Below are 26,946 nucleotides of genomic sequence, written 5' to 3'. Positions count from 1 at the left end.
CTACTGCGGACTTTAAAGATTTTTAGTGTTGCTGGGCGGTCAGTGCATGCTCTCTTTTTAAGAACATACTAGATTACTGATATGTCCATTCCCAATGACCTAATGATAGCTGATAATAGCTCTATCGTGATTAGCACGCTAAGGAGCCACAAATTCAGACTTTGGAGGAATATAAGATGTAACAAAAATAAGCTGTTTAATTAAGATGATTTAAATAACACCATGAGAGGAAAAGTGCACGTGTGCACACACACACAAAAACAAACAAACTTCTACAACAGCCATACAAGGGAACAAGGGAATTTGCTGAGACAGAGACTGTTGGAACAGTCCTATTTAAACACATGAGAGTAATTAGAAGAAGTGGACACAACAGGGTAACAAGACTCAGACAATAACAATCAAAGACAATGACACATGAGGAAGTAAAGCTAAACATAAGACACTAGAGACAAGTAACAATACTAGATAGGAAGAAACTGACAAATACAGACGCCAGACACACATATGCACAGTCATTTAACATTCAGGGAAACTAGAAAAAAATGAACCAAAACACAAGCAATCTGGTAATGCATGTGAAAAGCTAATAGAAGCTAGGTTTCAATTAAACAATAACTAAAAATAATAATCCTAACAAAAATCCTCAACTAAGGGCTAAACCTGAAAAACATAAGTAAAAAGCTTAAAATAATAGACCTAAAGGCCATAATGGCCTCCTTACCTTGTATCAACATCTCTTTGGACCTCATATTGAGAGTTCTAGTGAACATCTACCGAATGTATGCTCAACCGTTAGAATCATCTCAAGATTTCTTTATCTGCTTAATTTGTCATGAAATAAGGAGAGAACAGGCCACACTGGTCATTTAGCATTCAGCATGTGATGTAGCTTCACTGGCACAAAGAAGAGAATGATGTTGTCAGCAAGGCTTCATGTTCAGACAGAAACCAAGGCAGATTTGTTAAAGTGGAACACCACACGAAACAGAGTAAATAAAATAATAAAATTGTTCAAAAATCTGATCTGATACTGAGTGATATGAAAGTGTGGACAGGATTCATCATAGATTCACACATTGTCCGACATGATATGTCTCAGCAGGCCTGAGCATAGATTGTGGTTCACACATGAACCAGTCCTTCAGTGCAGTTATTCTCCTATCCCCTATTGATTGTGGTGTTGGATAGAGACATATTAATCAGAGTCATCTGGCCTTCTTTGTTCTCCGTCGTCTCCCTGCGTTCTTGTCCTCTCTCTTAATTTGATCTCACTTTCTGTTTGGTTTTGCCTTTCCCTTCTCTTTCTCCCGTTCTCACATATCTGCCTATGACTTTCTCTGACTCTGCAGTTTTGTGACACTTATGTGAACACTGTGTCTTCTGAAGGGCAGAGTCAGATATTTTATAGTGTCCTTTACAACAAAGACAAAATATATCCTATATGTACAGTACAGTGTACAAGGGGCAAAAAAATTCCCTTGCTGTACATCCAATCCATGGTGATACGCCTCAAAGGAGACATTTTAAGACATACTGCAATAAATCTCCATTATTATATAGTGAGGATATCAAGGGAGAGGTATAACAGTGAGTGTCTGCAAACAGAGAACACGGTGGAGACTCTGTCAAAGCCTGCATTTCTTGTCAACGTTGTCAAAATTGATTCAATTATAAATGCAGAAAAGTACCATCAGACTTTGATCCTACTGTTAACTGGAAAGTGTTTCAATGGCAAAGAGTTTGATTTTTAAGGATATCAGTGTTTCCAAATACACTGCCAATGCAGTAAAAGCATAACTGGTAGGGAAGCGAATTGATAAGAATTTAGAAATTCCGATCCCATTATCGATATCACTTATCGATTCTCATTGGGTTCTTATTGGCTGCACTTTGAGAGTCACTACCATCGCTAAGCAGCATATCAAAGACATTACATTTGTGCAAATTAATTGCATGCTGTTTGGTCAAATGTTTGTGCATGTTGGAGGTATTTTGCCTGTTGGGGTAATTACTAAAAAAGTAATGTATTACATATATTACACAGAACACTTTCCTAAAAGTAATGCAGAACATTACTTAACTACTCGCAGGAGAAATTAATTTGTTACACTACTCATTACATCTGTTGTTACATGAAACACGTTGTCTACATATGCTACAGTCCCACACACCAACACAAATCCCTATTCTAATGAAGGCACATATATAATCGTTCTCCTACTATTTAAGTATGAATACAAAGCAAAGATAAAAACCAGTATAAAGAAACATGGAAACATTGTTACCTGTTGAAGTTCAGGGTCTGGTTGCTGGGCGTGGGTCTGCATTCACTCAGTTTTAACACAGTCTGGGTTCTGGGCTAGCTTAGGGTTAGCATGCTGTATATGCTAGTACTTGCAAAGAGCCAAAGTTGTGTTGGAAGTATAATGCAGTTAGGGTTGCCAACCGTCCCTTAAAATACGGAATCGTCCTGTATTTCGAAACAAAAGTACACGTCCCGTATTGAGCTAATAAGGGACGCACTTTGTCCCGTATTGAGCTAGAATCAAAAGTAGTCTATAAATGTTAATGGAATTAACGCTTTGTTTGAAAACATAATTCCCAGCCCCTCTCCTGCTTTGTGACCAATGAGCTGACAGCACACTTATGACAATTCGAGTATGACAATTCAGATTACCGCTCATCTCATTGGTCGAGGAAAGGTCACTTGCGGAGAAAATACCGGAAGACAACAGATGACCACAACAACAAGCATGGCCAACAGGGAACCAAACGCCGACACTGCGGTGCAAGTCTCGGACGACAGTACACCTAAAGCTGGGCAGACACTGTGCGATTTTTTCAGTCACGTTATTCAGCTCCTGCTCAAACTGCACGATTGACTCGCAGAGGTTAGAAGTTCATAGGTCACGATGCAGGTCTCACACTATACCGCCCGATGCGACCTGAGTGCTCACACTGTGCCTCCATAAAATGAAGGTTATAACAGAAAATCTGTCGTTCTCCCTCTCTGTCTTTCACTCACACAGACACACCACCACCATCAACTTTGCTAAACTGATAATGAAAAACATTTATCAGGCAGCTGTGATTGAGCAGCAGTGTAAATCCAACTATTTTCACAGTTGTTGTGGTCGTGATAATTTTGTGATGCCACATCGAAAAGGCTCGGATGAGCTTTCCAAAGTTCTACAAGTTGTGCCTCCATCGCTTGTGGATAGTGCACACGCTGCACAGCCGTGCTGCTCCGTCTTTTTCACCGACGTTTACAGTGGGGCAAAAAAGTATTTAGTCAGCCACCGATTGTGCAAGTTCCCCCACTTAAAATGATGACAGAGGTCAGTAATTTGCACCAGAGGTACACTTCAACTGTGAGAGACAGAATGTGAAAAAAAATCCATGAATTCATATGGTAGGATTTGTAAAGAATTTATTTGTAAATTAGGGTGGAAAATAAGTATTTGGTCACCTCAAACAAGGAAAATCTCTGGCTCTCACAGACCTGTAACGTCTTCTGTAAGAAGCTTTTCTGTCCCCCACTCGTTACCTGTATGAATGGCACCTGTTTGAACTCATCATCTGTATAAAAGACACCTGTCCACAGCCTCAAACAGTCAGACTCCAAACTCCGCCATGGCCAAGACCAAAGAGCTTTCGAAGGACACCAGGAAAAGTATTGTAGACCTGCACCAGACTGGGAAGAGTGAATCTACAATAGGCAAGCAGCTTGGTGTGAAAAAATCAACTGTGGGAGCAATCATCAGAAAATGGAAGACATACAAGACCACTGATAATCTCCCTCGATCTGGGGCTCCACGCAAGATCTCATCCCGTGGGGTCAAAATGATCATGAGAACGGTGAGCAAAGATCCCAGGACCACACGGGGGGACCTGGTGAATGACCTGCAGAGAGCTGGGACCAACAACGGCAGGGAATCAAATCCCGCAGTGCCAGACGTGTTCCGCTGCTGAAGCCAGTGCATGTCCAGGCCCGTCTGAAGTTTGCCAGAGAGCACATGGATGATACAGCAGAGGACTGGGAGAATGTCATGTGGTCAGATGAAACCAAAGTAGAACTTTTTGGTATAAACTCAACTCGTCGTGTTTGGAGGAAGAAGAATACTGAGTTGCATCCCAAGAACACCATACCTACTGTGAAGCATGGGGGTGGAAACATCATGCTATGGGGCTGTTTTTCTGCCAAGGGGACAGGACGACTGATCCGTGTTAAGGACAGAATGAATGGGGCCATGTATCGTGAGATTTTGAGCCAAAACCTCCTTCCATCAGTGAGAACTTTGAAGATGAAACGAGGCTGGGTCTTGCAACATGACAATGATCCAAAACACGCCGCCCGGGCAACAAAGGAGTGGCTCCGTAAGAAGCATTTGAAAGTCCTGGAGTGGCCTAGCCAGTCTCCAGACCTCAACCCCATAGAAAATCTGTGGCGGGAGTTGAAAGTCCGTGTTGCTCGGCGACAGCCCCAAAACATCACTGCTCTCGAGAAGATCTGCATGGAGGAATGGGCCAAAATACCAGCTACTGTGTGTGCAAAGCTGGTAAAGACCTATAGTAAACGTTTGACCTCTGTTATTGCCAACAAAGGTTATGTTACAAAGTATTGAGTTGTATTTTTGTTATTGACCAAATACTTATTTTCCACCCTGATTTACGAATAAATTCTTTACAAATCCTACCATGTGGATTCATGGATTTTTTTTTCACATTCTGTCTCTCACAGTTGAAGTGTACCTCTGGTGCAAATTACTGACCTCTGTCATCATTTTAAGTGGGGGAACTTGCACAATCGGTGGCTGACTAAATACTTTTTTGCCCCACTGTACGTGTTTGCGCGTGAGCAGTGTGAGCGGCTGTGGTGAGACCCTCACGAGCGATTGATGATCGGGAGCTGGTCGTGAGGTGTTAATCACTTCTCGTTACCCCACGTATACTACACGACGCACGATGAAGGCCAAAATCGGTCTGATCACCAAATCGGTCGCACTACTCAAAAATCGTCTCAAAATGGGCCAAAAATCGCACAGTGTAAGCCCAGCATTAGAGCAGCAATGTTTGTTCCCCTCAGAGAAAGGGAAGAATGGGAAAAGGAAAACACCTGGCTGGAAAAAGTTAATATGGGCATGTGCAGTGAATATCAGCGCTATGTGGCCAGAAGTGTGATAATATAACTTATTTTGTGTAATAAACAACTGCAAGGATAGATGATTACAACAAATTGATGACTAATACATAAAAGTAATACATAGATGAATAATGATGATGAGTTAAGATGCGTAATCATGGGAGCAAGCGGGTTTACAAACAGGAGCAGCTGATTAGCATTAGAAAAGCTGAAATAATACCTGAAGCCAATTGTACTAAATGCACTAAATGTGCACTGTTACAAGAATGTTTTTCTTTCTATTATTTTCTATTATTTTAAGTTAAGCAGGACAGAGTTCTTTTAAAGAAAGATTTACTTATATTCCCAAAAGTTAAGCATGACAGGCTTCTGTTTAAGAAAGAGACCTGTTTTACTGTGTTAATGTTGTCATTTTGAGCTAAAAATAAATGGCTAAATGATCACTTGTTTCACATGTGTTCATATCACAAAGAATAGAATATGCATCTACTTAAATAAACTTCAAGTCAAATGGTTAAAAAAAAATAATTTCACACACAAAAAAAGAGCTAGAAAATTCACCACACTGGGAAAGGTGAAGACAACTGGGTCGCCCGGCCCTGGCCACGAGGTGTCCCTTATTTATTTTTCAGAGAGTTGGCAACCCTAAATGCAGTTGTGTCTGTTCTGGATGCAGTTTGCACTTTACCATTGTGCTCTCACCCTTTTGTGCAATAAAAATAAAAATAATGTTCATATCCACGTTGTAGATGTCACCACTATTTTTCTCCTCCAGCACACACACTGAAGTCAGCTGATTGTAGTACTTGTGCCGGAGCTGTGAATGGAATTGAAAGGCAAGCAGGCTAACAATTCCAAGGAATTGAACTGCTGGGAGCCGGACGTCTAAAAGTACTGGTTCTTGATTCCCACCCCTAATACCTGAATATAAAAATACACAATGGAACATTATCAGTCATAGACTGGCGTCCTAAGAGCTTGAATTTCAACATCATTGAATCACTGTGGGATCATCTTGACATAGAATGAAACAAAAGGCAGCAATAGCCAAAGAAGAGCTTTGAATGTCCTTCGAGACGTCCTGTAGACTACTTGAAGAAATTACAGCTTGCCTAAGAAAGTTCAGGCTGTGTTGAAGAATAAAGGTGGTCAGACTAAATGTTGACTTTCAAGCTTGTTAGAATTATACAAACTCTTTTTTTGCCACATATACTTAATTTCCATTTACAGTGCTATTGGACCACCCGTATAGTAAAAAAATAGTAAAAAATATATATATTTATTTAACATATTTTTAGGCAAACTGTAACAAACTAAATTCATGCTTTTATAACCAGATTTCAACCAGCACAGCAAACTTCACTGAGAAGTCAAAAATTAATCAAGCATAACGTTCAACCACTAAATTAATTTACCTCTTTGAAATGCAAGTAAATTAATGCAATTTTGGTGTTTTAAAAAACCCCGATTTACTGCTTTACTATTTGTTCTGCTTTTTTAAAACAGAAAATTTAAATATGAATGGATAATAACAATAATTTTAGCATTAAAAATATCATATTGATTGTGCATACTGATGTAACCATTACAGCAACATAAAAAAATATTTTGGTAATTACTAACACTGTGAGTTTAGAGCAGCTCTGATATAAACCTTACACTGGGTGGTGGTCTAATAAATGTTCACAATTCGTTTGCATTTTTCAGTGCATGACCACACCTATTGCTCCTAGCTGACTGAAGTCCATTCATTCAACATAGGAGAAGTGTATGTGAAATGCATGTGTATGTCACGAAAACCCCTTTTTAAATCAGTTAAGGTAACTGTTCCCTTTTCTTTCTCAACATCACTTTTGGTCTATACTACAAGCCCAAGAGGGGTGAAATATTGCAGTGTTGTCCATCACAGATGATTTTTGTTGGCACTGTTATAACACACCAAATTACTTCTCACGGTTCATTTTGCATTCAGTGGGAGCTATGCGTCTTAATGATGTAGTTAAATCTAAATAAAGACTTCACTAAAATAGATTTTCAATGAGTCACATTGGGTACATGCAGCTTTTTGTAAAGCCATATTTACTCTGAGTTAAACTGCTAGTTCCAAAAGTGAATAACGTTAACTGTCACATCTGATATATATGTGTGTGTGTGTGTGTGTGTGTGTGTGTGTGTGTGTGTGTGTGTGTGTGTGTGTGTGTGTGTGTGTTACAGTATCCTGGGGCTCCCCCATATCACACCTGGCTCAGCGTGTCTACCATTCACTTAAGACTTATTTCTCCATGCAGTGACCTGACTTTGATTCATCCTCTGGCCCTTTGCTTCACTTCATCTCCCCGTCTATCTCTCCCCCTTTCCAGTCCATCTTCACTCTTTTGGTCAAGTACAGGCCCACAGAAACAAAAAGAAATCTAAAAAAAATTGTCATAAATTTAGATTTTTTGGCTGCATTGCATGACAAGGCCTATATCTTCTTTCCAGTCTGCAGTGAGCCTACTCACTGTCTTGCTGCTTTTTCGGGACTTTTTCTGCTGCAGTAATGTTTCAGAGCATTCACAGATGGCTGCTGCCTCCATATGAATATTTGATAGCCTTCATATATCTCCCTTGAGGGTAGTAAAATATTAAAACATTTTCTGGTGGCCGTTTTGACTTTTCAGAGGCTCAAAAAGAACAGAAAAAAAAAGATTGACTTCCTGATGAGACAGAAATAAATCAGCTCGATGTGGCACGATTATTATGTCTTTAAATGTCCTCTTCATTTTATAATGCATGATGCTGTTTGCTGCTCTGTCTGTAATGTGGAGTCTAGATTTTGATTCCACGTGTTTGTGTGCACAGTAAACAACATTGATCTGCTTGGGGTTCATTAACTGTGTCCCAGTATGCAACTACTGTGAGGGAGGATGGAGACTGTTCAGTCATGTCTTTCCCCTACCCTTCTGACTTTAATATCCCTCAGTAATGGGCACATTGGTTGAATCTTCTAATACTATCTCATGTCACGTCTCTTTCAGCGGGACGCCAAAGGACAGTACTTGTTTGACCTCATCTGCCACCATCTTAACCTGCTGGAGAAAGACTACTTTGGCATCAGATATGTTGACCCAGACAAGCAGAGAGTAAGTATGAATCTTCTTCACAACCAGGGGTGCACATAAGTGGTCGGCAGGTGCGCATGCGCTGTCAAAATAAAAGACGCGCACCAGATAAGAAGTTGCAACGCGCGTTTGTGTACAGAAGATTTTCTGGAGGAGGACAGACATTTGTTTAGAACTCTTAAAGATGTTGAAGAAGCAAGCTCCTTTAAGCAATTGCTTTGATGCTCCTCCGCCTTCAAAGAAATGTCAGAAGGAGCCCGAACCGCAAAAGAAGCGCGTATTCTTCGAAAAGTGTTTGCAGGAGGTGAGCTGGCTTCAAACAAATGATGAACGCACAGAGATGTGGTGCGGAATGTGCCGTGAAAATCGTATGTACGCAAACGCGCGTTGCAACTTCTTATCTGGTGCGCGTTTTTTATTTTGACAGCGCATGCGAATCTGCGGACCACTTATATGCACCCCTGTTCATAACAAACCCATCAAATAGAAAAATAAAATAAAACAAGTTAAAAAAATTTCCCTCTGTCAATAAAACCCAACCTTTTAATATCTACATTTCCCAGCAATAATTATCTCTTGTTAAGTTTCTTACATTATTTGAGGTTTTGTTCACCTTTTAGATCATTTGTGAGCACACGTTAGCTGGGTCCTTGTCCTCAAAAATCCATTTTATGCCTCAAAAAGGTTATACAGCATTGAGATTCATTCGCTACGCTGGATTTAAAGGATAACCATATTCAAATATAAATCTTAAAAGCGCTGAAGAAAATAATGGGAAGCTGATGCAAGGATAAGAAAGCATTTGGGTCTATTTAAGGATTCTGAACAGATGGGTAGATCTACAGATTAATAATAAAAGCTGGCAAAAAGCCAACCTCTTTGACTGAAGTGAATGTGAATTAAAGGGAAAAATGATACAGTGATAGGTAGATTTGCAGAGCTTGAACTGAGGACTCCTTAATTATTCAACCTTTAACTGTAAATAAGATTACAAATTCTTTAAAAGGTCTAAAAAGCTTTGTTCTTTTTACACTCTCAAAGGTCACTTCAGTATTTTACTTCAGTGGTGATATTTTTACATTTTTCAGCCTCCACCAGTAATCCAACAACCACCCATTTTTGGATGGCGGTTACTTTACAGCCTCTAAATACACAAAGTCATAAGCGAAACATATGCTATTTAATGCTAAGAATGTGCAATCCAATAGGCTCTGAGATAGTGGATGATTCAGAAATAAACCTGGAATAACGATGCTTTGTTGTACAGCATTTCACATCACCATTCCCATCATGTATGACTGCATTTGATAGTCAGACATGATAAGACTTTCTGCTGGATCTTTGTGTAAATCTTTCAACTCTAGCTCAACACAATGAAAAGATAGGAGATACCTTGAGGGCTATTCAGCATTGCGTTTTACACATGCATTATTTACCAGGTTGATATCTCAAGGAGGCAGATCTTGTAGAGAACAAAAATCTTCAAAAAAAATTGCCCCAGAAAACTAACCGACCTTGCCTCAGCCAATCGCCCTTTCTTTATAGCATCTTTGGCTACCCTGTGTTGACTTCCGTGCCCCATTGTCAAACTGTAATTATCTCACTGATTAAAACCACTAATGAATCTTGATGGTTGGTGCTCAAAATAAACAGAAAAGCAGCACTGTCCTGATTATCTTCTAAATGTCTTTCTTTTCTCTGCATGGTGACTGTATTGGAGGGAGTCTAAACAAACAGAAGGCGAGGCGATGGGAGTAATTCTACTGTGCCTTCCAGCTATAGATTTTAAGTCATCATGCTCAGCTGCTGAGTAATCAGACCCCAGACTGACAGTTTGGCAGATATCGAATCAGTGTTAAAAGTGCAGGTCTTTACTTCTCTTTCTCTTCCCTACAGCACTGGTTGGAGTTTACAAAGTCAATTGCCAAACAAATGAAATGTAAGTATTTAGTTTGAGATCCCTGATGAGTTTGTTGATACTGTTTTTGGTTTATTCATTTTCCAAGATGTCCAGAGTTGATTAGAGTAAAACCCCTGAAAGAAATATATCTCCTGTTTGTAGCCCAGCCTCCATTCACCATGTGTTTGCGTGTCAAGTTTTACCCACCTGACCCCGCTGCCCTGAAAGAGGAAATCACCAGGTAAGACATTAAGATGGCTTAGTCGGCTCCACATGGGAAAAGGTGGGGTTAATTTATATCATATTCTTCTTCTATGGGAGACCTTTTGAAGTTTAAAATATGATAATTTTATGTCTTATACCTGAATTTGCTTAGAGCTAATTTTCATCTGCAGATAACAGTTGAACTTTTTGCACAGTAATCGAGCAAATACAAACAAAATGACACATTGCAGAGGTGCACACAGTAATAAAATATGCCATCAACAAATGATATTTGACTGTAAGGTGTCAGTTTTTACAACTGCCTGCCAGTTCACATCTCTTCACAGTCATGTTTTGCATTTCTACATGACTTAAATGCCTTCATTACAACAAGCAAGTATGCTAATGTCACACTGTCTGCAGCCATTTGTATTGACTACTGGGAAAACTAGAAAAAATAAATAGTTAACAAATGTAAAAAATTCAAATAAAAACCAGATGTGCAAGAAAAAAGGGGGATTTAATGCATACCAAGAAAACTGAGCGACTCATTTTCACTTGCAAATTTCCTTCTATCAGGTCACGGGGATCTGTCACTTGCAATTTCAGAATAGGGTCAAGACGTCTGCCATTACACTGAAATGGGACTGCCAATCATGACGCTCATAGAAAAGAGAGAAAAAACAAATTACAGACACACAATGAAAAAAAACTGCAGTGTCAGCCTCGTTTTATTTGGAGCTCAGGGCATTAGAAAATACTGAAGGGCAAACTTGAGTTCCTTTTGTTGTGCTTCAAGTTAGCTTACATTATTATTATTATTATTATTATTATTATTATTATTATTATATGTGTGTGGAATATTCCTTTTTAACACAACTTAAAGCAGGAAATGTGTATAGATGTCTACCTTTTTGCTTCTTACACTCAACAATCTAAGAAATGCTGACACAGATCAAACTTAAATGGCAGATGTAAAATAATAAAAGTCTCCACAGCAAAGAGAGACTTTTATTGAACCAAAAAGGGGTGGGGAAGACATCTTTTTCTTCTGCCCTTACTTATCTCATAAAATCCAATCAGATAATGCCTTTTTATGCTTCTGTAGCTGGCTTTTACAAAATGGAAGAATGAATAATACCACTGCAACTTAAACGAGATTTTTAGGAAATCCTATTTGATTTTAAATAAGGAATCCTTTTCAGTAAATTGTTATTCGCTTAAGGAAAAAAAACCCTGGAAAGTATAATAGCAATTTTAATGGGAACGTTGAAAATGGGTTTCAACTTGGCCTCTTTATTAATGAGCCAAAATGACCCTATAAATTATCTAAAGTCCAGTATTAAAATGGGCAAGTGGTTATGAAGGGGCAGAAACCCACGCTTTTCAATTTGTAAGAGTACTCCGAGTTCAGCACAATGGCCTGTGTGCAGAGAGGATTTGAGTGTTTCCTTTTGTGCAAGCCGTGGTGTCATGAAGCTCTGTGCCACTACTGTATGGCGTGCAGCATCTGTGACAGCTGAACAAACTGCTGTGAGGCGTGAGCCGGAGAGCTTCCAAGTGCACAGATCCCTGTAAATCACATCCCTCGACTGGTTGCCATGCAATGAAATCTCTTATTCACAATCCAGCTCATTTTGATAGACCAGCGCGCCGGCAAGGCAGAGCCCCTCCATCCTCATCCATCTGTTCCGACTAGAGGCTTTTACAGACAAATGAATGCATAGCGGATAAGCAAAAATATATCTAAATAATACCAGTTATTTCACAGCAATCCTGCTTTTGTGTATTGTAAAAGAAACTTGGGTACCATGCAAGATTTTGTGAGCAATGAGGTGGCAAAGGCAGTAGAAATTACATAAAAATGAACCTTGTATGAAACTTGCACACATTGAAGACAACAAGTAATAACCTCAGTAATGTAAAATGCTCAATAACCACACTTTTTCCCAGCAATGCTTAATACTTCTATGCTATTTATTGCTTTGCTGCTTGGAGAGAAGCAGAATCACAGCCGTATGAAATGAATTTAGGGTGAGCAAAATGACAGACAGGAATTCTTGGATGTTGTAGAAGAGACCAGAAGATGAAGTTGTACCCAGAGGGTTTGTCCATGAAACTGCAATCATATTTTAAATCAATCTCAATTCCCAAAATGATTATGTATAAGCTCGAAACTCCAGCGACAGACTGGTCCAGACCTGTCCAGGGTGTGCTCTGTCTCACACCCTCTTCAGGCTCTTCATGAACATGTAGAGAAACTGGGAAAGGCTGAAGCAGCAGAGGATGGATGGATGCTCATGCTCTGTGTGAAATTAGAATAAATTTTCACCTTCTTAAATGCATGACCAGTCCATTTTAGAAGCCTGGACATAAGATGATGACTCATTTTTCTCATAAATTGTGTTATAAGTGAATTAAAAAATGGGCTACAAAAAGGCCTGAGTATTCTAATAAGGTTTCAAAAGTTACATTTATGTATTTTACATTTTACTGTGGTTGTGGTCTACAAGGTTGCTTATTCGTAGTAAACACAGACATACAATCTCAAGTCGCCTTAAAACACTCGTGTCATAATCTGTCATCATGTCTTTCACTCTAAACACTTTATAGAAGTCAGCCTCAGCTCTTATTTGGTACTCTCAGAATTTCATCTTCTAACAGTGACTTCCCATATACTATATACGCAGCCTCAAAAGGCACTTTAATTTTAAATTGTAAACATCTAGACGTCCTATGAGTAATGACCCAAATCAGTTTCTCTGTGTTCCACTCCACAGATATCTTGTCTTCCTGCAGGTTAAGAGGGATCTCTACCACGGCCGCCTCCTGTGCAAGACATCAGATGCAGCTTTGCTGGCTGCCTATATATTACAAGGTATGACAAACAACCTTTTTTGAGACGAGTATGTTTAATCATACTGTAAACATATATTTCACTGTGTGGTTGTGTGCAAACATGTGAGCAGAGTGTGTTTAAAAGCTGAAGACTCATAGGGTTCATACTGTTGTTTGCAAAGGGAATCGGAGTTTGTTGTTTTTATGCTGAACTGAATTTTTTTTTTTTAAATAACAGTATGAAAAGCAACTTAGATAAACTCAATGTAAAAAAAAAATCATCAGTTTAATTTAAGATGTTTACATGCTTTGAAACCAAATCTGAGAGTTCTGACAAAAAGACTTCCTGGTTCCTCTGGGTGTTAGACTCATCAACATGCAGAGGGGTGAGGTGCATTAAGAAACAGTTTCCCTGTCACACACACTACCAAACATCTCTGCTGCCAGGATTCTGTCTCTCAGACATTCCCTGACTCTAAATGTCCTCTGTGTCTCTTTATGTTCCTACAGTAAATAATACAAACCGCAGTGTGCCTTAGAACGCATGCATTAACAAAATGGTGCATTTCACACTAAAATAATGTAGACGAATAAACAGAATAACAGGCCAGAAAAGAAATGTAATTTTTTTGGGTGAACTGTGTTTTTTAATTATTTAGCAATAATCACTTGAGAGGGAGAATAACAGTTTGAATAAGAAACAGAAGCCTTGAGTGGCTGCAATACAAATGTGGTTTCAACCACACCAGTCTTTAGAAATATTGTATTTTTATACACCAGATAAAGAGAGTTCATCTGCGGGGGCTTAAAAACATTACATATATATAATATACACTTAATGCAATGTATACAGTTTATTTGTGAGTTGGAAAACATCTCAGCAGTTACGACAATCACAACTCTGATACTATCACATGGGCAAAAAACTTCCCCAATCTTTTGCAGCTGGCACTGTAATTAAGTTAGCTGTCATTAGCCTGGTTATCATAGCACCTATTTTTATGGTGGATCTACTTTTCTTAACCTAACCAAACCAAACACAACAACAGCTCAGATGAAACTGAGAAACTTTGCAGATTTACATGCTTTTTAAATATTTTTTCAGTCACATTGTCTTTTATGCTCTTTTTATTAAGTCTGTCTTCTTTTTTCGGTGGGGGTGGGATGGCTCTGTGAAGGCTGTGAAGCCAGGAATGAGAGCTATTCCACCAGGATTTTCCACCACTGAGTCACACTTTTCACCATCTGAGGTGACATGTAATCGCCAATAGGGACACCATTTCTCTGAAAGGACCTATATTGGCCAGAGTCCCCCTTTACAGTATAGAAGAGTCATATTCTCCAAGACTTGAAAGAAGTAACCAAGAGGAAGAGCAAAGTATTCTCATCTCAAATCACTCGTTTTACAGTGTGCTTAAATTTTGTTATTGACTTTTTGCCCAATTATGCTAAATAATTACTACCTATGTTAATTTGAAGTAAATTACCATAGCTGTCTCGTGCTGCACATCAATCCTTTAGACACAAATAACACATTTGAAGGTTTCAACTCTGATAAATTCCACTAAACTGATGTTTACATATTACATTGTGTTGATCTTTGTTTGAATGTCAAAGTTTTGATTCAGAATAAAGATTCGTGTATTCGTGAGCAGATGTTTTAACCTTGAAAAATTATAATCTAAGTTTAATCTTTTTACTACTATTAGTTTAAAGAAATGTCTTTCAGTATCATGCACCCCAGCACAAACTCTTTTCTGTCAAGGCCAACCACATAAATGAGAAAGTCAAACATTGTCACTGGTAGCTGAACACAACATAAACTGAAATAATTCTGAGTAAAAGGAAAGACCTTTTAATGTCAAAATTGGCAAAGTGAAAATATTTTTCACTGTTTTCTATGTGACATTTTCATGCTCAAAGATATGCTGGGCAGCAGGACGGAGATAATATTCTCTTAATACTGAGAACACACTGTCTCTCTGTGCATGATTATTCAACTTGTACAATTTATCTTTAAACTGAGCTAATAAGAACAACAACTGTATGATGAACATAATTTAGTCCAGTTGTTTGTTTGAAAGTTCAAGCAATAGCATTTAGCTACGATTTCTTTATCCCATAGTTGGTTGAAGGGTCTTACATCACAAAAAAGTGACTCATGGGCCAGCTGGTAGCACATACACCATCTAATTTATTACCTCAGCAGTCCCAGTTCCAACTCTGGCCTTTTTCTGTATGTCATCGTTTCACACTTAGCTTTACCTATCAAATAAAGGCAAGGCAAAAAGCCAAACATAAAATCATTTAAAAAAGTCATCCTTTTCTTTTATTTCTTTCTTTTTAATTTTCCAGCTGAAATTGGTGACTATGACCCTGGGAAACATCCAGAGGGCTACAGCTCCAAGTTTCAGTTCTTCCCGAAGCACTCAGAGAAGTTGGAGCGGCGGATTGCTGAGATCCACAAAACTGAGCTGATGTAAGGTGGCATCTGTCCAGATGCCTGCATACCTGTGTAGTCTCCTTCAGTTTTATCAGAGGCAAGGTGCAGGCATCACAAGAGCATAGCTGACTTGGAGCACCTATGCAATCAACTATTCTATATAATATATAGCTTCTTATTTAACTTACATGAGTGCGGATGCTTTTAGATCAACATACGGCAACATTGGAATTCTCATTTAGGATATTAAGACAAGATAGGCAAGCATAATTTCTTATATATTGTAAAAAGTTCTGAACTTTTAATTATGTAGCAGGTATTGTGAATTAAAAGCAGTGATGTAGAGGTACCTAGATGTTTTTTCATGTGGTACAAAACCTTTAAAGAATGTTTAAAAAAACATGAATACATTTTTTTTTTACTGTGCTGGTAATTTGTTTTAAGATTTTGGAAAAATTGTAGTTCTTCTGTGGATTTAGACTGACTGGATAATTTAAGACCAGCTCAGTGATGTTGAGACTAGGAGTACATTGTACAATGTTCTGTACAATGTTGGAAGATGAACCTTGCAGATAGTATTCCTGGGCAAAAGAGGATTTAATCAAATAAACAGCTCCACAGTAACTTATACTTGCTGTATATACAATGTACAAAACCCAGGAGGACGCTGGCACTGGGTATAGATTCAATCCTATACTGCCCTCTGTTGCTCATTTCCTTCCCATAATTAAGTACATTCCCTGGAGTTAAGTGTCAAAGGTTGTCCGTAAAACATTTTGCATAAGAATAACAGTGTAATTTGCTAAGATACAAGAAACTTGAGTGTGGCAAAGGGATAATGACGTTAATTCAGTTTATTTCAGACTGCCTGAGCAAAAACAAAGAGCTACAGTATGTTCTCCAGCTGAGCTAATGTGACTCATACACTAGTTTCATCAAGGATTATTAATAGAAGAAAATGTAGACAGCAGATTGATTTATAATCCTTTCATTCCTGTGGTCAGTACAACAGCTGTTAGAACATTATAGTCACTGCTTTAAAGTTTGACCTGCAGGGCTAAAAACTGAAGTAAGCTTTTGTTTGATTCTTTACACACAGTGAACAGATTTAATTATGTATCCTGCACAGTTTACACCCTGGTAGCTATAGACATTTAAAAGAGTAAGTAGATGGTTAGAGACTTTTTCTTTAGGAAAATTAAAGCATCCAAACCTTTCTGATGCTACACATTATCAAGTTTGATAATGATAATCTTCACATAAGTCTGTCTCCATGAATTAAGAGTTGTGACAGAACCCAGTATGTTGACTTTATTTATTTAACTTTTTTCTCAGAGGTCAGACTCCTGAAACATCAGAGCTCAACTTTCTTCAGAAGGCTCAGATGTTGGAGACCTATGGGGTCGACCCACATCCATGCAAGGTTATCATTAAGATTTACAGTAAAGTGAACCCTAACATGAATGACTGAATGTCATTGTGATTTAAAATGTTAACTCAAATCCATGTTTTTACAAAAACACGGATGTGCTGTCAGGATGTGTCTGGGAACCCGGCTTTTTTGGCTTTCACCCCTTTTGGATTCACTGTGCTGCAAGGAAACAGGAGGGTTCACTTCCTCAAATGGTGAGTAGAGATGAAGAGTTGAAACTTCACTTGATAATCATATTCATATCAAAGGTTTGTACTAGCAAGACAGTGACTTTATTTTAAATAAAATCTCCCCATCAGTTGCAGAAAAAGCTCAAATATGAATTAAGCATCAAAAGACTTTAACATTTAAACTTATTTTAAACTTTTATGCCCATGAATATATCAGCTACATTCCACTTCAAAATGACCTCAGTGCTTTAAATAAAGAAAAGAACAAATAAAATCCTAAACTTAATACAATTTCACGCATTGTTGGAAAAAAACACACAAAGTACAGTACAATTTTTAAAATATTGTGAAATGTGATGCAAGAGAGTCCAAAGGAAAAAAGTAACCAGTTATCCATACAAGAAGATAACAGTAACCTTTGTAAGACCGCAGAGAAAGCTTCGAGGTTTTCACAGCATCTGACTTGTTTTGTTGTTTCCAAATCAGCATTTGAGCTCTTGCAGCTCTTGCACAGAAATGAATCACTGTTAGCCCTGTTAATTTACCTACAGCTCTTAATATTTTACAGCCTTTTTTGGTTTATGTCTCTCCTTTCTTTTGCTCACTTTCTCCCCTATTCTTTCTGGTCTGATTTCTTTGTTACTCTGTTTGGTTTGTCTTCTTTATTTTAACCTCAGGGAGGAGGTGACCAAACTTAAGTTTGAAGCAAAGACGTTCCATATATATGCAAATCAGAAGGAGGTATGTGTATTCATTATTAAAACTGCCTATTCTAGCCTGTGGAGCTCAGGAAGTTAAATGAGTGCGTCCATGTTTTATGCATGGAGACTCTGCCACTGGGGAGCCACTGTACTATATTCTTAATGCGGAAATAAATGAGGAAGGATTTGACAAAATTGTGTGCTACCCATAGGTTTTAGCAGACAAAAGAGTAAAATAAAGACACTGTGTTAGAGGCGGTTGATGTTTAGATCAGAAGGATTATTTCTTTTGGGTTTTCTTTGGCTGATTGGTTACAGTGCCCTTTAAATATATCTGTATAGACACCTTCTCATATTCTAAAACTCAATGTAGGCTTTGGTTTGAATGAGAATGTAAAGCCTTTAGATGAAAAAGAATGTTGCTTTCATCACAAATATGAGTTAATATAGTGGACTGGTTACAGGATAAGAAGATCATACTGACTTACTTTGCACCTACACCAGAGGCCTGCAAGCATCTTTGGAAGTGTGGGGTGGAGAATCAGGCCTTCTACAAGTGAGTAAAATTACATACAAAAACTGAATAGGTATCTTTTCATTTAAGCTAATGACTGTATTTATGGTTTTTCACTCACAGGCTGGAGAAGTCAAGCCAAGTCCGCACTGTGTCCAGTAGTAACCTCTTCTTCAAGGGTAGTCGCTTTAGATACAGGTATCAACAGAACAATATGTTTATTGCAAAGCATGATATGGGAATACTAAGTACAATTGGGAGTTTTCAGTGCTTGCCGTAGTGGTCACGTTTATCTGTTTTTTAGCGGAAAGGTTGCAAAAGAAGTAATGGAACAAAGTGCTAAAATTAAGAGAGACCCCCCGGAGATCCACAGGTAACAATCATAACAATCATGCATTGATTAAATTATGTAACAAATTGATTAAGCTCTGAATGCACTGTCAAATGTGTTTGTTTGGGGCTTTATGCATACATGTGTTTTCTCACAGGGCTGGTATGGTGCCTAGTAGGAGCTGTCCATCCATCACTCATGGCCCTCGTCTAACGAGTGTGCCAAGGACCCGACGAAGAGCTGTGCACATTTCCATTATGGAAGGTAAACCGCACAAACACAAGAGCAAAGTGTAGCTGAAGCTCTCACTGTGTTGGTGGAAGTCATGGGAGTCAGTCCTCAAACTGCCAAACAATATATGTATTTGCAAGTGTGCAAAAAGAGGGCTGTTTAACCAATAATTTTACCTAGTATATGCTCATACTATAGCATTGTTTGGTTAGTGATGTTAGTCCATTAGTGGATGGTTACTATTAACATGCTGACATCATAATATATCATTTTTGTGGATATAAATTATTTGCTATTGTTACTTTATGAAATACAAGTGCTATTATTGGGCTTTATAAGTGCACAAATACTGCACATGGATCATTTTAGACTGTTGGTTGCTAGGTAACACGATGGCGTCACAATATCTATAGGTAAGTGATGGCTGTGATGGTAGAGCGGGTTTTCTACAAACTGGAAGGTCCACTGTTGTTATCCCCGGCTCCTCCATACTGAACCCTGAGGAATCCATTTGAGTGTGAGAGTGCTTGTGAAAGTTAGATAAAACACTAAGACATAGATAAAGGCACTGTATGAATGTTCATGTGACTGGGTAAACGAGACTTCTAGTAGAAGGTGACATGATTGCTCACACTGAAGAGAAAGGCGCTATAAAAGTATTCTTCTTCTGGCTGCTCACTTTAGAGGGCATCTGCCTCTATTTCACCCTATCCACAGGTCGTCGTCTGTCACACCAGCCCTCTGCACGTCCTCCCTGACTATATCCATGAATCTTTTCTGTGGTGTTCCTCTTCTCCTGCCAGACAGCTCCATTTTCAACACCCTTTGTCCAATATATCCACTAGATCTCCTCTCTTAAACAAAGTACCTGCACATCCAAACCATCTCAGCCTTGCCTAACTTTGAATCGAAGCCGCTTGATCTGAGCTGTCCCTCTGGTATACTCATTTCTAATCTTGTCCATTCTCTTTGTTCCCAACAAAGAAACTTCAGTTCTGCCACGTCCAGCTCTGCCTCCTGTCTTTTTTGTTAGTGCTACCATCTCCAAACCACACATCATAGCAGATATCAGTACCATCTTGTAAGCCTTCCCATTCACTTTTGCTGCTATCCTTCACACAAGTCACCCCCTGACACTCGTCTCCACCCACTCCACCATACCTGCATTCTCTTCTTCACTTGTCTTGTGCACTGTCTGTTGCTTTAGATGGTTAATCCGAGGTGCACTATAAATCTATCCCATAAGAACCATCAGAGTTCTAAGAGGAACCTGTGTGCCATATTTGGTTGCTCAAATCCTGATAATACAGGAGGTATTAAATATGTTGCTATAGCTCAGATAGTTTTAGTTCATTTCTTTTCCTTTAGTTTACTAATATAAACACTTTATCCACTGTGCTTTTTTTCTTGTTTAAACATATAAAGTCTTCCCAGTTAGGCCAGGTCTTACTGTAGCTACCTAAACTTCTTAGCTAAATTGCTGATTTCCATTAAATCTTGGGCCCTGGTGTTGAGGCATTACACTTACCTCAAAATATAGATTTTTATTATCTTTTAAAAAATTATTTTATTGGTTAATTTAGAGATATCACAGTCTGCCTTATAGTGTGCCCTGGGGGAATCACTGTCTTAATCCTGTGATTTGATCTGGGTTGCACAGCAATGGCACAGCATTTTTTTTTAGATTCCTTATAACACTATCAGACATAGTTGTGAATACCTGCATGGAGAAAGAGCGCAATCTAAGTGCTTTTCCATGTTAACAGCCTACCTACTTGCAAATGTCAGTCGCTTTCTCTGTATTTTTGTGAGATCTCACTCTTTCTCTAAAGGGTGTGCTTTACTGAAAAGTGCACACACTGCAGTGCCCATCAGCAACTGGCCTCAGGTATTATTTTGACATGAGAAAGTCATCCTGTCAGTTTATAAAGGGCACTTACCATCCTGCCTTTCCTCCAACAGGCTATTAACCTTTTGCCAATGCTGCCACTGAGAGTAAGTTTACTCTTTGCCGATAGGCCTCAGTCACACTAATAAACTTACAACATAGCCTGTCTGCAAAAAAGAAAAGCAAATAGAAAAAATGTATTTTATCAAACCAGCCTTAGTTCTTGTCCTGGACTCTGACATTGCACCCCAGTGTATCAGCAGGGAAGCAACCCCCCTGTGTTTTGTCGTGTTGCTATATTTGTACTGGTATTTCAACTGGCAATGATATCTCAGCCTGAAAAAAGCTCCTGCTGTCAGGGACCATGCTGTGTGTGTCACAGCCGACAGCACGAGGGGAGGTCGAGGTGAACTGTGGCACAAGGGGACCACATTCCTGGGCCTTGTCTTTCACTCTGACTGTCTTTCTATTTATCTACTGCTGTCAGCCCGCCTAACAGCATGTGGGAGCTTACTGCATAGAAGGGAGTAGTGCTGCTTAGCTAGACCAGTCTCAGTTGGAGACAAAGACAGGCAGCAGACAGGCAGAATACAAAGAGGCCGTTTTAAGATTTAGAAAGCGAAAGGATAGCAGTTGAAAACGTGTAGAAACTCAATTGGAAATAGTGCTTTTGCTGTTGTGTAATCATGGTGAAGTGTTTGATCCGCATCAAGACCAAGGTGAATGTTCATCTGCGTATGATCAACCATTGTTATCGGGATGTGAAGGTGCGTGTGCTGTCTTTGGGACCCAGGCTTTTGGGCAAGGCTCTGGGAGTCCTTCCCCTTTTCCCCGCTCTACCGGGGGGATCTTCAAACTCAGGCTCTGGACCTGGGTTAAGACAGGAGTCCAGGGCTCCTTCCAGGCTAGCTGTTCCACTCCAGTTACATGGCTGCAGCCCAGCAGGCAATCGTGCAGGTAAAAATCAGGCTGGTTTTGTTGGATTGAGATATTTTGTGATAGATTTCCTGATTTTTAAAAGTGATTTTTTTGTGGTTATATTTCAAAACATTACAGTATTAAGTGACTGTAAGACCTATTGCTAAAATCTAATGTGATAGATAGAAAGTTTGCACTGTGATGAACCTCCAAAAAGCAGCTGTGAGAATATGAGAACTGAGTAAGTTCCTAGAAGACATCGGTTTTATGTTGCATGCTTGCTTTGGGGTTACAGTTGCCATTTGTATTTCCTTGGACATAGATTACATGATGTGAAGGCTAATTTTCTTCCGCATAAGTTGTGAAAAGCTAGCCATTAAAAAGAAATCCAGCTTCCCTTATGACTATATTAGCATAAGAGATGTCAGCACAGTGTTAAAGAAAGCACAAATGTACCAGAATATTCTGGCAGCTCAGCAAGCCAAGCTCCAGAGGCTTGTGGAAACTTTGCTTCAGAACTAATTAATAAGGAACAAATGAACGTAATTTCCCTTTAGACCTCCTCTTTTATGTGCTATAAGGGACAGGTTCTTTATATCCACTTTTATATCTATAACTTTCAGACATAATAAGCATGTCTTTTCCAGGCATCTACTAGTTATGTGGATATTCATGAGCAACTATTAATTGCTGCATACCTATAAAAACTGCCTATCCAATGCAATGGCACCTACATGTGTAAAGCTGTTATTTCCAATATTACCAGATCAGCCTGCAAAAACAACATGATGGATAGTCTGTAAGTCAGTCCTCGATTCTAGGTATTTTAATACCGCCTGCTTTCAGAAGAGAAAAACAATACAAAATGATGACTTAACAATCAAGTAGGTTTGCAATCTACAGTCTATTTTATGGGGTAGTGGTTCACACATGAAAGATCCATAGTTCAAGACCAGAGGGAGACACAAATCCTACTGTACTCTTAAGTGCTGTTTTCCAGGCTGGATAAATAGGAGGATTGCATCTGGAACGGTGTCTCGCACAAAATCTGCGCCAAATAATACATGTGGATCCATCTACATCCACGCATTGGGGACAGACAACCTCTCTATGTTTAAGATTAGGGTTAAAGCTTTCCTTTTATAATATTGTTTAATTTAGTTAGGGCTGGATCAGGTGACCCTTAATCCTTCTTTAGTTATGCTGCAATGGGCCTGTTAGAAGAGTATTTCTTCTCCCTTAGTTCTTCACTCTTCTCCACTCATCTGTTTTCATTCTCTTTGTGCTTTCACACAATCTCTGCATTTAATTATTAGTTTTATTAGTCTTTGGTTTTCTTCCACAGTGTCACTTTTGTCCTGTCTCCCTCCCTTCACGCCCCAACCAGTCACAGCAGATGACTGCCCCTCCCAGAGCCCGTTCTGCCAGAGGTTTCTTTCTGTTAAATGGGAGTTTTTCCTGTCACCAACTGCTTGCTCATAGAGGGTCTTCTCTGTATTAATGAGAGTGTTTAGTGCTTTTTAGATGAAAGTTCGTTATTGTCCTGGATCCCACATCTAAGACAAAATCCCTTTTTTAAGTGGTGCAAGGAGCACCAAACTTCCTTCCGGTTATTGAATCTTATGAACTCCTGTCTTTCCCTGCTGTTTGTGTCAGGTTTGGAGTCCCTTCGAGACAGTGCTCACTCCACACCGGTGCGCTCAGTTTCGCATGGCGACTCCTTCATGCCTTCAAGGAGCCAGACGGTAGATGGCAGTGAGGCAAGCACGTCAGCAGTCATCTCAGATGAGAACTACAGCCCCTCTGACAGCGTGCTGCCTACACCCGTGGCAGAACATGGAATGGAGATGCCTTTGGCTCGTCACCTCAATGGTGCCCCCTGCAGCATTGACGAGGAGGAGTCAGAGGCAGGGACATCGAAAGAGGGGCAGGCCACAGAATTTGGGCACAGCAGGAGAGAACAACGTATGGTCAAGAGGAGGCCCGCAACATCTAGCGAGGTAGAGGAGCTCAACAAGTTTATCCTGAGCGTGTTGCGTCTCTTCCTGGTTACCATTGGACTTCTGTTCGCCCTGCTGCTGCTTCTCATCATGCTGACAGAGTCGGACCTGGACATTGCCTTCTTAAGAGACATCCGCAAGACACCTGAATTCCAGCAGTTCCACTTTGAATACTTCTGCCCTCTGCGGCGCTGGTTCGCCTGTAAGTTACGATGGATGGGAGGTTTCCTTGTTAGTGAGGCAAAGTGAAAACAGACCAAATGACTCAACAAAGGCCTGCGCTCATGGAAATTGGATACAGATAACAGACAGGTCAGAAGAGAAGGCAAGAGGAGAGAAATGGATGGCTCTGTTCCTGATTTCAACTAAGCTTCTCCCAGGAATAATCCTGTCACAAGCCACGTACTGTCCCCTGAAGAGCCTTGTTTATTACGTTTGACCATCACTACGAGGAAAGGAAATGTTACTTTAGAAATTCAGGTCATCAAGGTATTTTATTTTTTCACAAAATCACAGGAGCTGGGTTTAATTTGAAAACTGTATCAAGTATGCCTGAGTTCTCTTCTTCAACCACAGATAATAGTTGCCTTTATTTTTTTATTAATTTATATGTTGTATCATCACTGTAATACAAAACGATCTGAGGTGTTGGGGTGCAACTGAGAGTTTAAGACATTTAAAAGATTTAAAAATGGAGGGCAGACTATATCATCAGTTTTTTATATCAAATCAACAATATTCATGGTGATTAAATGTTATTATGGCTGCTGTTTTCAGGTGGTGGGCTTAGAGAAAGCGTGAAATTGACGAATAAGCATTACTGAATGTAGATGAGTCCTGAGTCAAACGTGTTTGCAAATATTATAGTTTTATACGATTCTTAGGCAGATGCAAATAGACGTTACACATTTCTCCAGATGTACTTTACAATCCCAGATCTGAAACATTCAATTTAAAAACACTGCTAAACGACTAGTTGTAGTAGCTTTGTGACACGGGTGTGTGATGGTGCTGCCCTGACAGAAGACTTTATTAGCGGCCAAACATCTGCTGACAGTTTTTGTCCAGACACTAGGGAACTGTTAAAGTTTCATCATCCAATGACTAGAAATTAAGCCTTTTTAAGGATATAAATAAGTAATGGAGTTTATAGGTTTACTGTTTAAGAAATAGCAGCCAAATAACTCTAATAACTACAATGAACTTCTGTGCGTGAGGAACAGTTGTCACTTTGCTGTAGTTACTTTTACAGTAGTTATAAAGGTGATGGGACTATGTGAGCTAGCGCTATAATGGTAGTCAAGTGTCTGGTCAGTTCTTTGACTACTGCAATCTGTAGGAGTAGTTCATCTTGATGTGCAATACTGTTAATATAAAAAAGCAGATCCTTTCTATCAAGGGAAATTTGACTTTGTTTTACCTTTGTAAAGTGCAAATATTAGTGCAATTTTCCAACAGTAAATAGTTAAGAGTTTGTTTTTAGTTGAAGACCCATGTTGAGTGACTGTCATTCACCTTTGTTTAGCTCTGCTCTGTTAAAAAAAGTTATGCATTTATGTGTAATGGCTGAATATATTTAAATCATTTTTGTACCATCTTGTTAACGCACTGACAGTTCCTCACAGTGACTTTTAATGTACTTGAAGCTGTTTTTCGTTTGTTTTTGTTGCAGTGGATCTATGGTTTTCAGCCCTGCACTCACAAATGAGCCTAAGATAAGTCATGTTTACGTCGTTCTGCAACCTTCATCAACACCAACCAAAGAAACCGCTGTTGTCCCATACTTCTGTCAGTTTGTGTCAACAGATGGCAAAATAGTCTGCTGTCCTTCTCCGGCCTTATTTCTTGTATTTCACAGGTTAGCCTACAGTGTGTCTTTACAGCCCAGAGCAACAGAATCAATTCAAACTATGAGGTCAGTTTGCCCTTTCAACAAGCCTACAAGTGCTTAGGATGCTGTGTGTATACAAGGAGCAATCAAAAGATTTTGTGGCTCTGCCCATAAAAAAGCAAAAAATCATACCTGATATTAGCTTGGCTTAGGTCACATGTTGCACACATCTGAACGTCTTTCAGTGCTGTTGACATTTTGAGAATGCTCCCTGGAAGTGGTGTCTGACCACTTGCACTTACCTGTGGGCAATGTCATCATGGACCTCAAACTCACGCAGAGAGCTAAGATGAACTTTCTGTTTTCACCCAACCATCATGTTGACTTTCATCACTGGAGATGAGAATCGCAACTCAAAGACCAAACAGTCAACAGTGTTCAAACCTGCAGGCGCCACAACAGTTCAGGAGCTGACCAGTCTATTTTTCATGAAGTTGCACACTGAATAATTCCCCCAGGGTCGACACCGGGTTGTCCCTTAATGCCCTGAAGCTTTAAAGGAAGCACATTTGAAGCAAACCACCTCAGCTGTGGCAACAGCCAGAGATCCATGCATGCCTTCCCAATTTTGTCTCCCTGAAAAGTTCATAGATTCTAAAAATGAAATTCAATCAATCCCTGTGAAGGGTTTTATTGCCCCTAATAAAATATCTCTGTGGAGCTGCAAAACATATTCAGACCTTATGATGAACATGACACAGCCTGTTAGCTATGGATTATCAACATTAATAACTGATACCACATGCTTGGGGATTTATATGAATATAAATATATCAAATAAACCTTGTATTTTTAACATTAATACCATGTTTTTATTGTATTAAAACGTTTAGAAATTTGTTAACAAGAAATAAAAATTTTAAAAAACTACTTCCATGTAAAAGCCTAGAGTCCAACCTCTGTTTGGGCAAATTATTCAAACTGAAAAAAGTCTATTTTAATTATTAGTTTGAATTTGAATTATTATCTTGATAATTGGCAATGAAAGAAAACAAACCCTAAAAACATAGCCATTGCTCATTTTCATTTCAAAGTATTATTTGTCACAACCACACACACGTGTAAAGAAGTTTACCTTAACCCTTAATCCCTGCGATATCTCAATATCAGAAGAAAGTGAAATTTCAACAATGTGTTTCAGTTTTTCTGCATGATAAAGAAATGCTGCTGTAAGAAATGAAAGAAATCTGTCAATATCTTTGGACTTAAATTGTAAGAAATAAATGCATGAAATTACA

The 26,946-nt window shown here is 39.1% G+C and overlaps 1 protein-coding gene across 1 annotated transcript in view; it reads left to right on the top strand.

Annotated features, from left to right (window-relative positions):
• The window catches only part of frmd5b (FERM domain containing 5b), a 78,315-nt gene extending 51,369 nt beyond the window's left edge, over positions 1–26,946 (top strand). The window contains exons 2-14 of the mRNA XM_085265339.1: positions 8,164–8,268; positions 10,144–10,186; positions 10,310–10,388; positions 13,132–13,229; positions 15,545–15,668; positions 16,968–17,055; positions 17,170–17,258; positions 17,912–17,975; positions 18,400–18,491; positions 18,573–18,647; positions 18,754–18,822; positions 18,938–19,044; positions 23,474–26,946. Of these exons, the coding sequence (XP_085121465.1) occupies positions 8,164–8,268; positions 10,144–10,186; positions 10,310–10,388; positions 13,132–13,229; positions 15,545–15,668; positions 16,968–17,055; positions 17,170–17,258; positions 17,912–17,975; positions 18,400–18,491; positions 18,573–18,647; positions 18,754–18,822; positions 18,938–19,044; positions 23,474–24,066 (1,626 nt within the window). The 3' untranslated portion in view covers positions 24,067–26,946. The remainder of the gene's footprint in view (positions 1–8,163; positions 8,269–10,143; positions 10,187–10,309; positions 10,389–13,131; positions 13,230–15,544; positions 15,669–16,967; positions 17,056–17,169; positions 17,259–17,911; positions 17,976–18,399; positions 18,492–18,572; positions 18,648–18,753; positions 18,823–18,937; positions 19,045–23,473) is intronic.

The sequence above is a fragment of the Mchenga conophoros genome, linkage group LG1 (genome assembly GCF_057382185.1).
Source record: "Mchenga conophoros isolate Kocher_MC1m ecotype Shallow Benthic linkage group LG1, M_conophoros_male_GT1.1, whole genome shotgun sequence".
NCBI classification, from domain to species: domain Eukaryota; kingdom Metazoa; phylum Chordata; class Actinopteri; order Cichliformes; family Cichlidae; genus Mchenga; species Mchenga conophoros.
The sequence above is the reverse complement of the archived record's forward strand: the minus strand, read 5'-3'. Positions and strand labels throughout refer to the sequence as shown.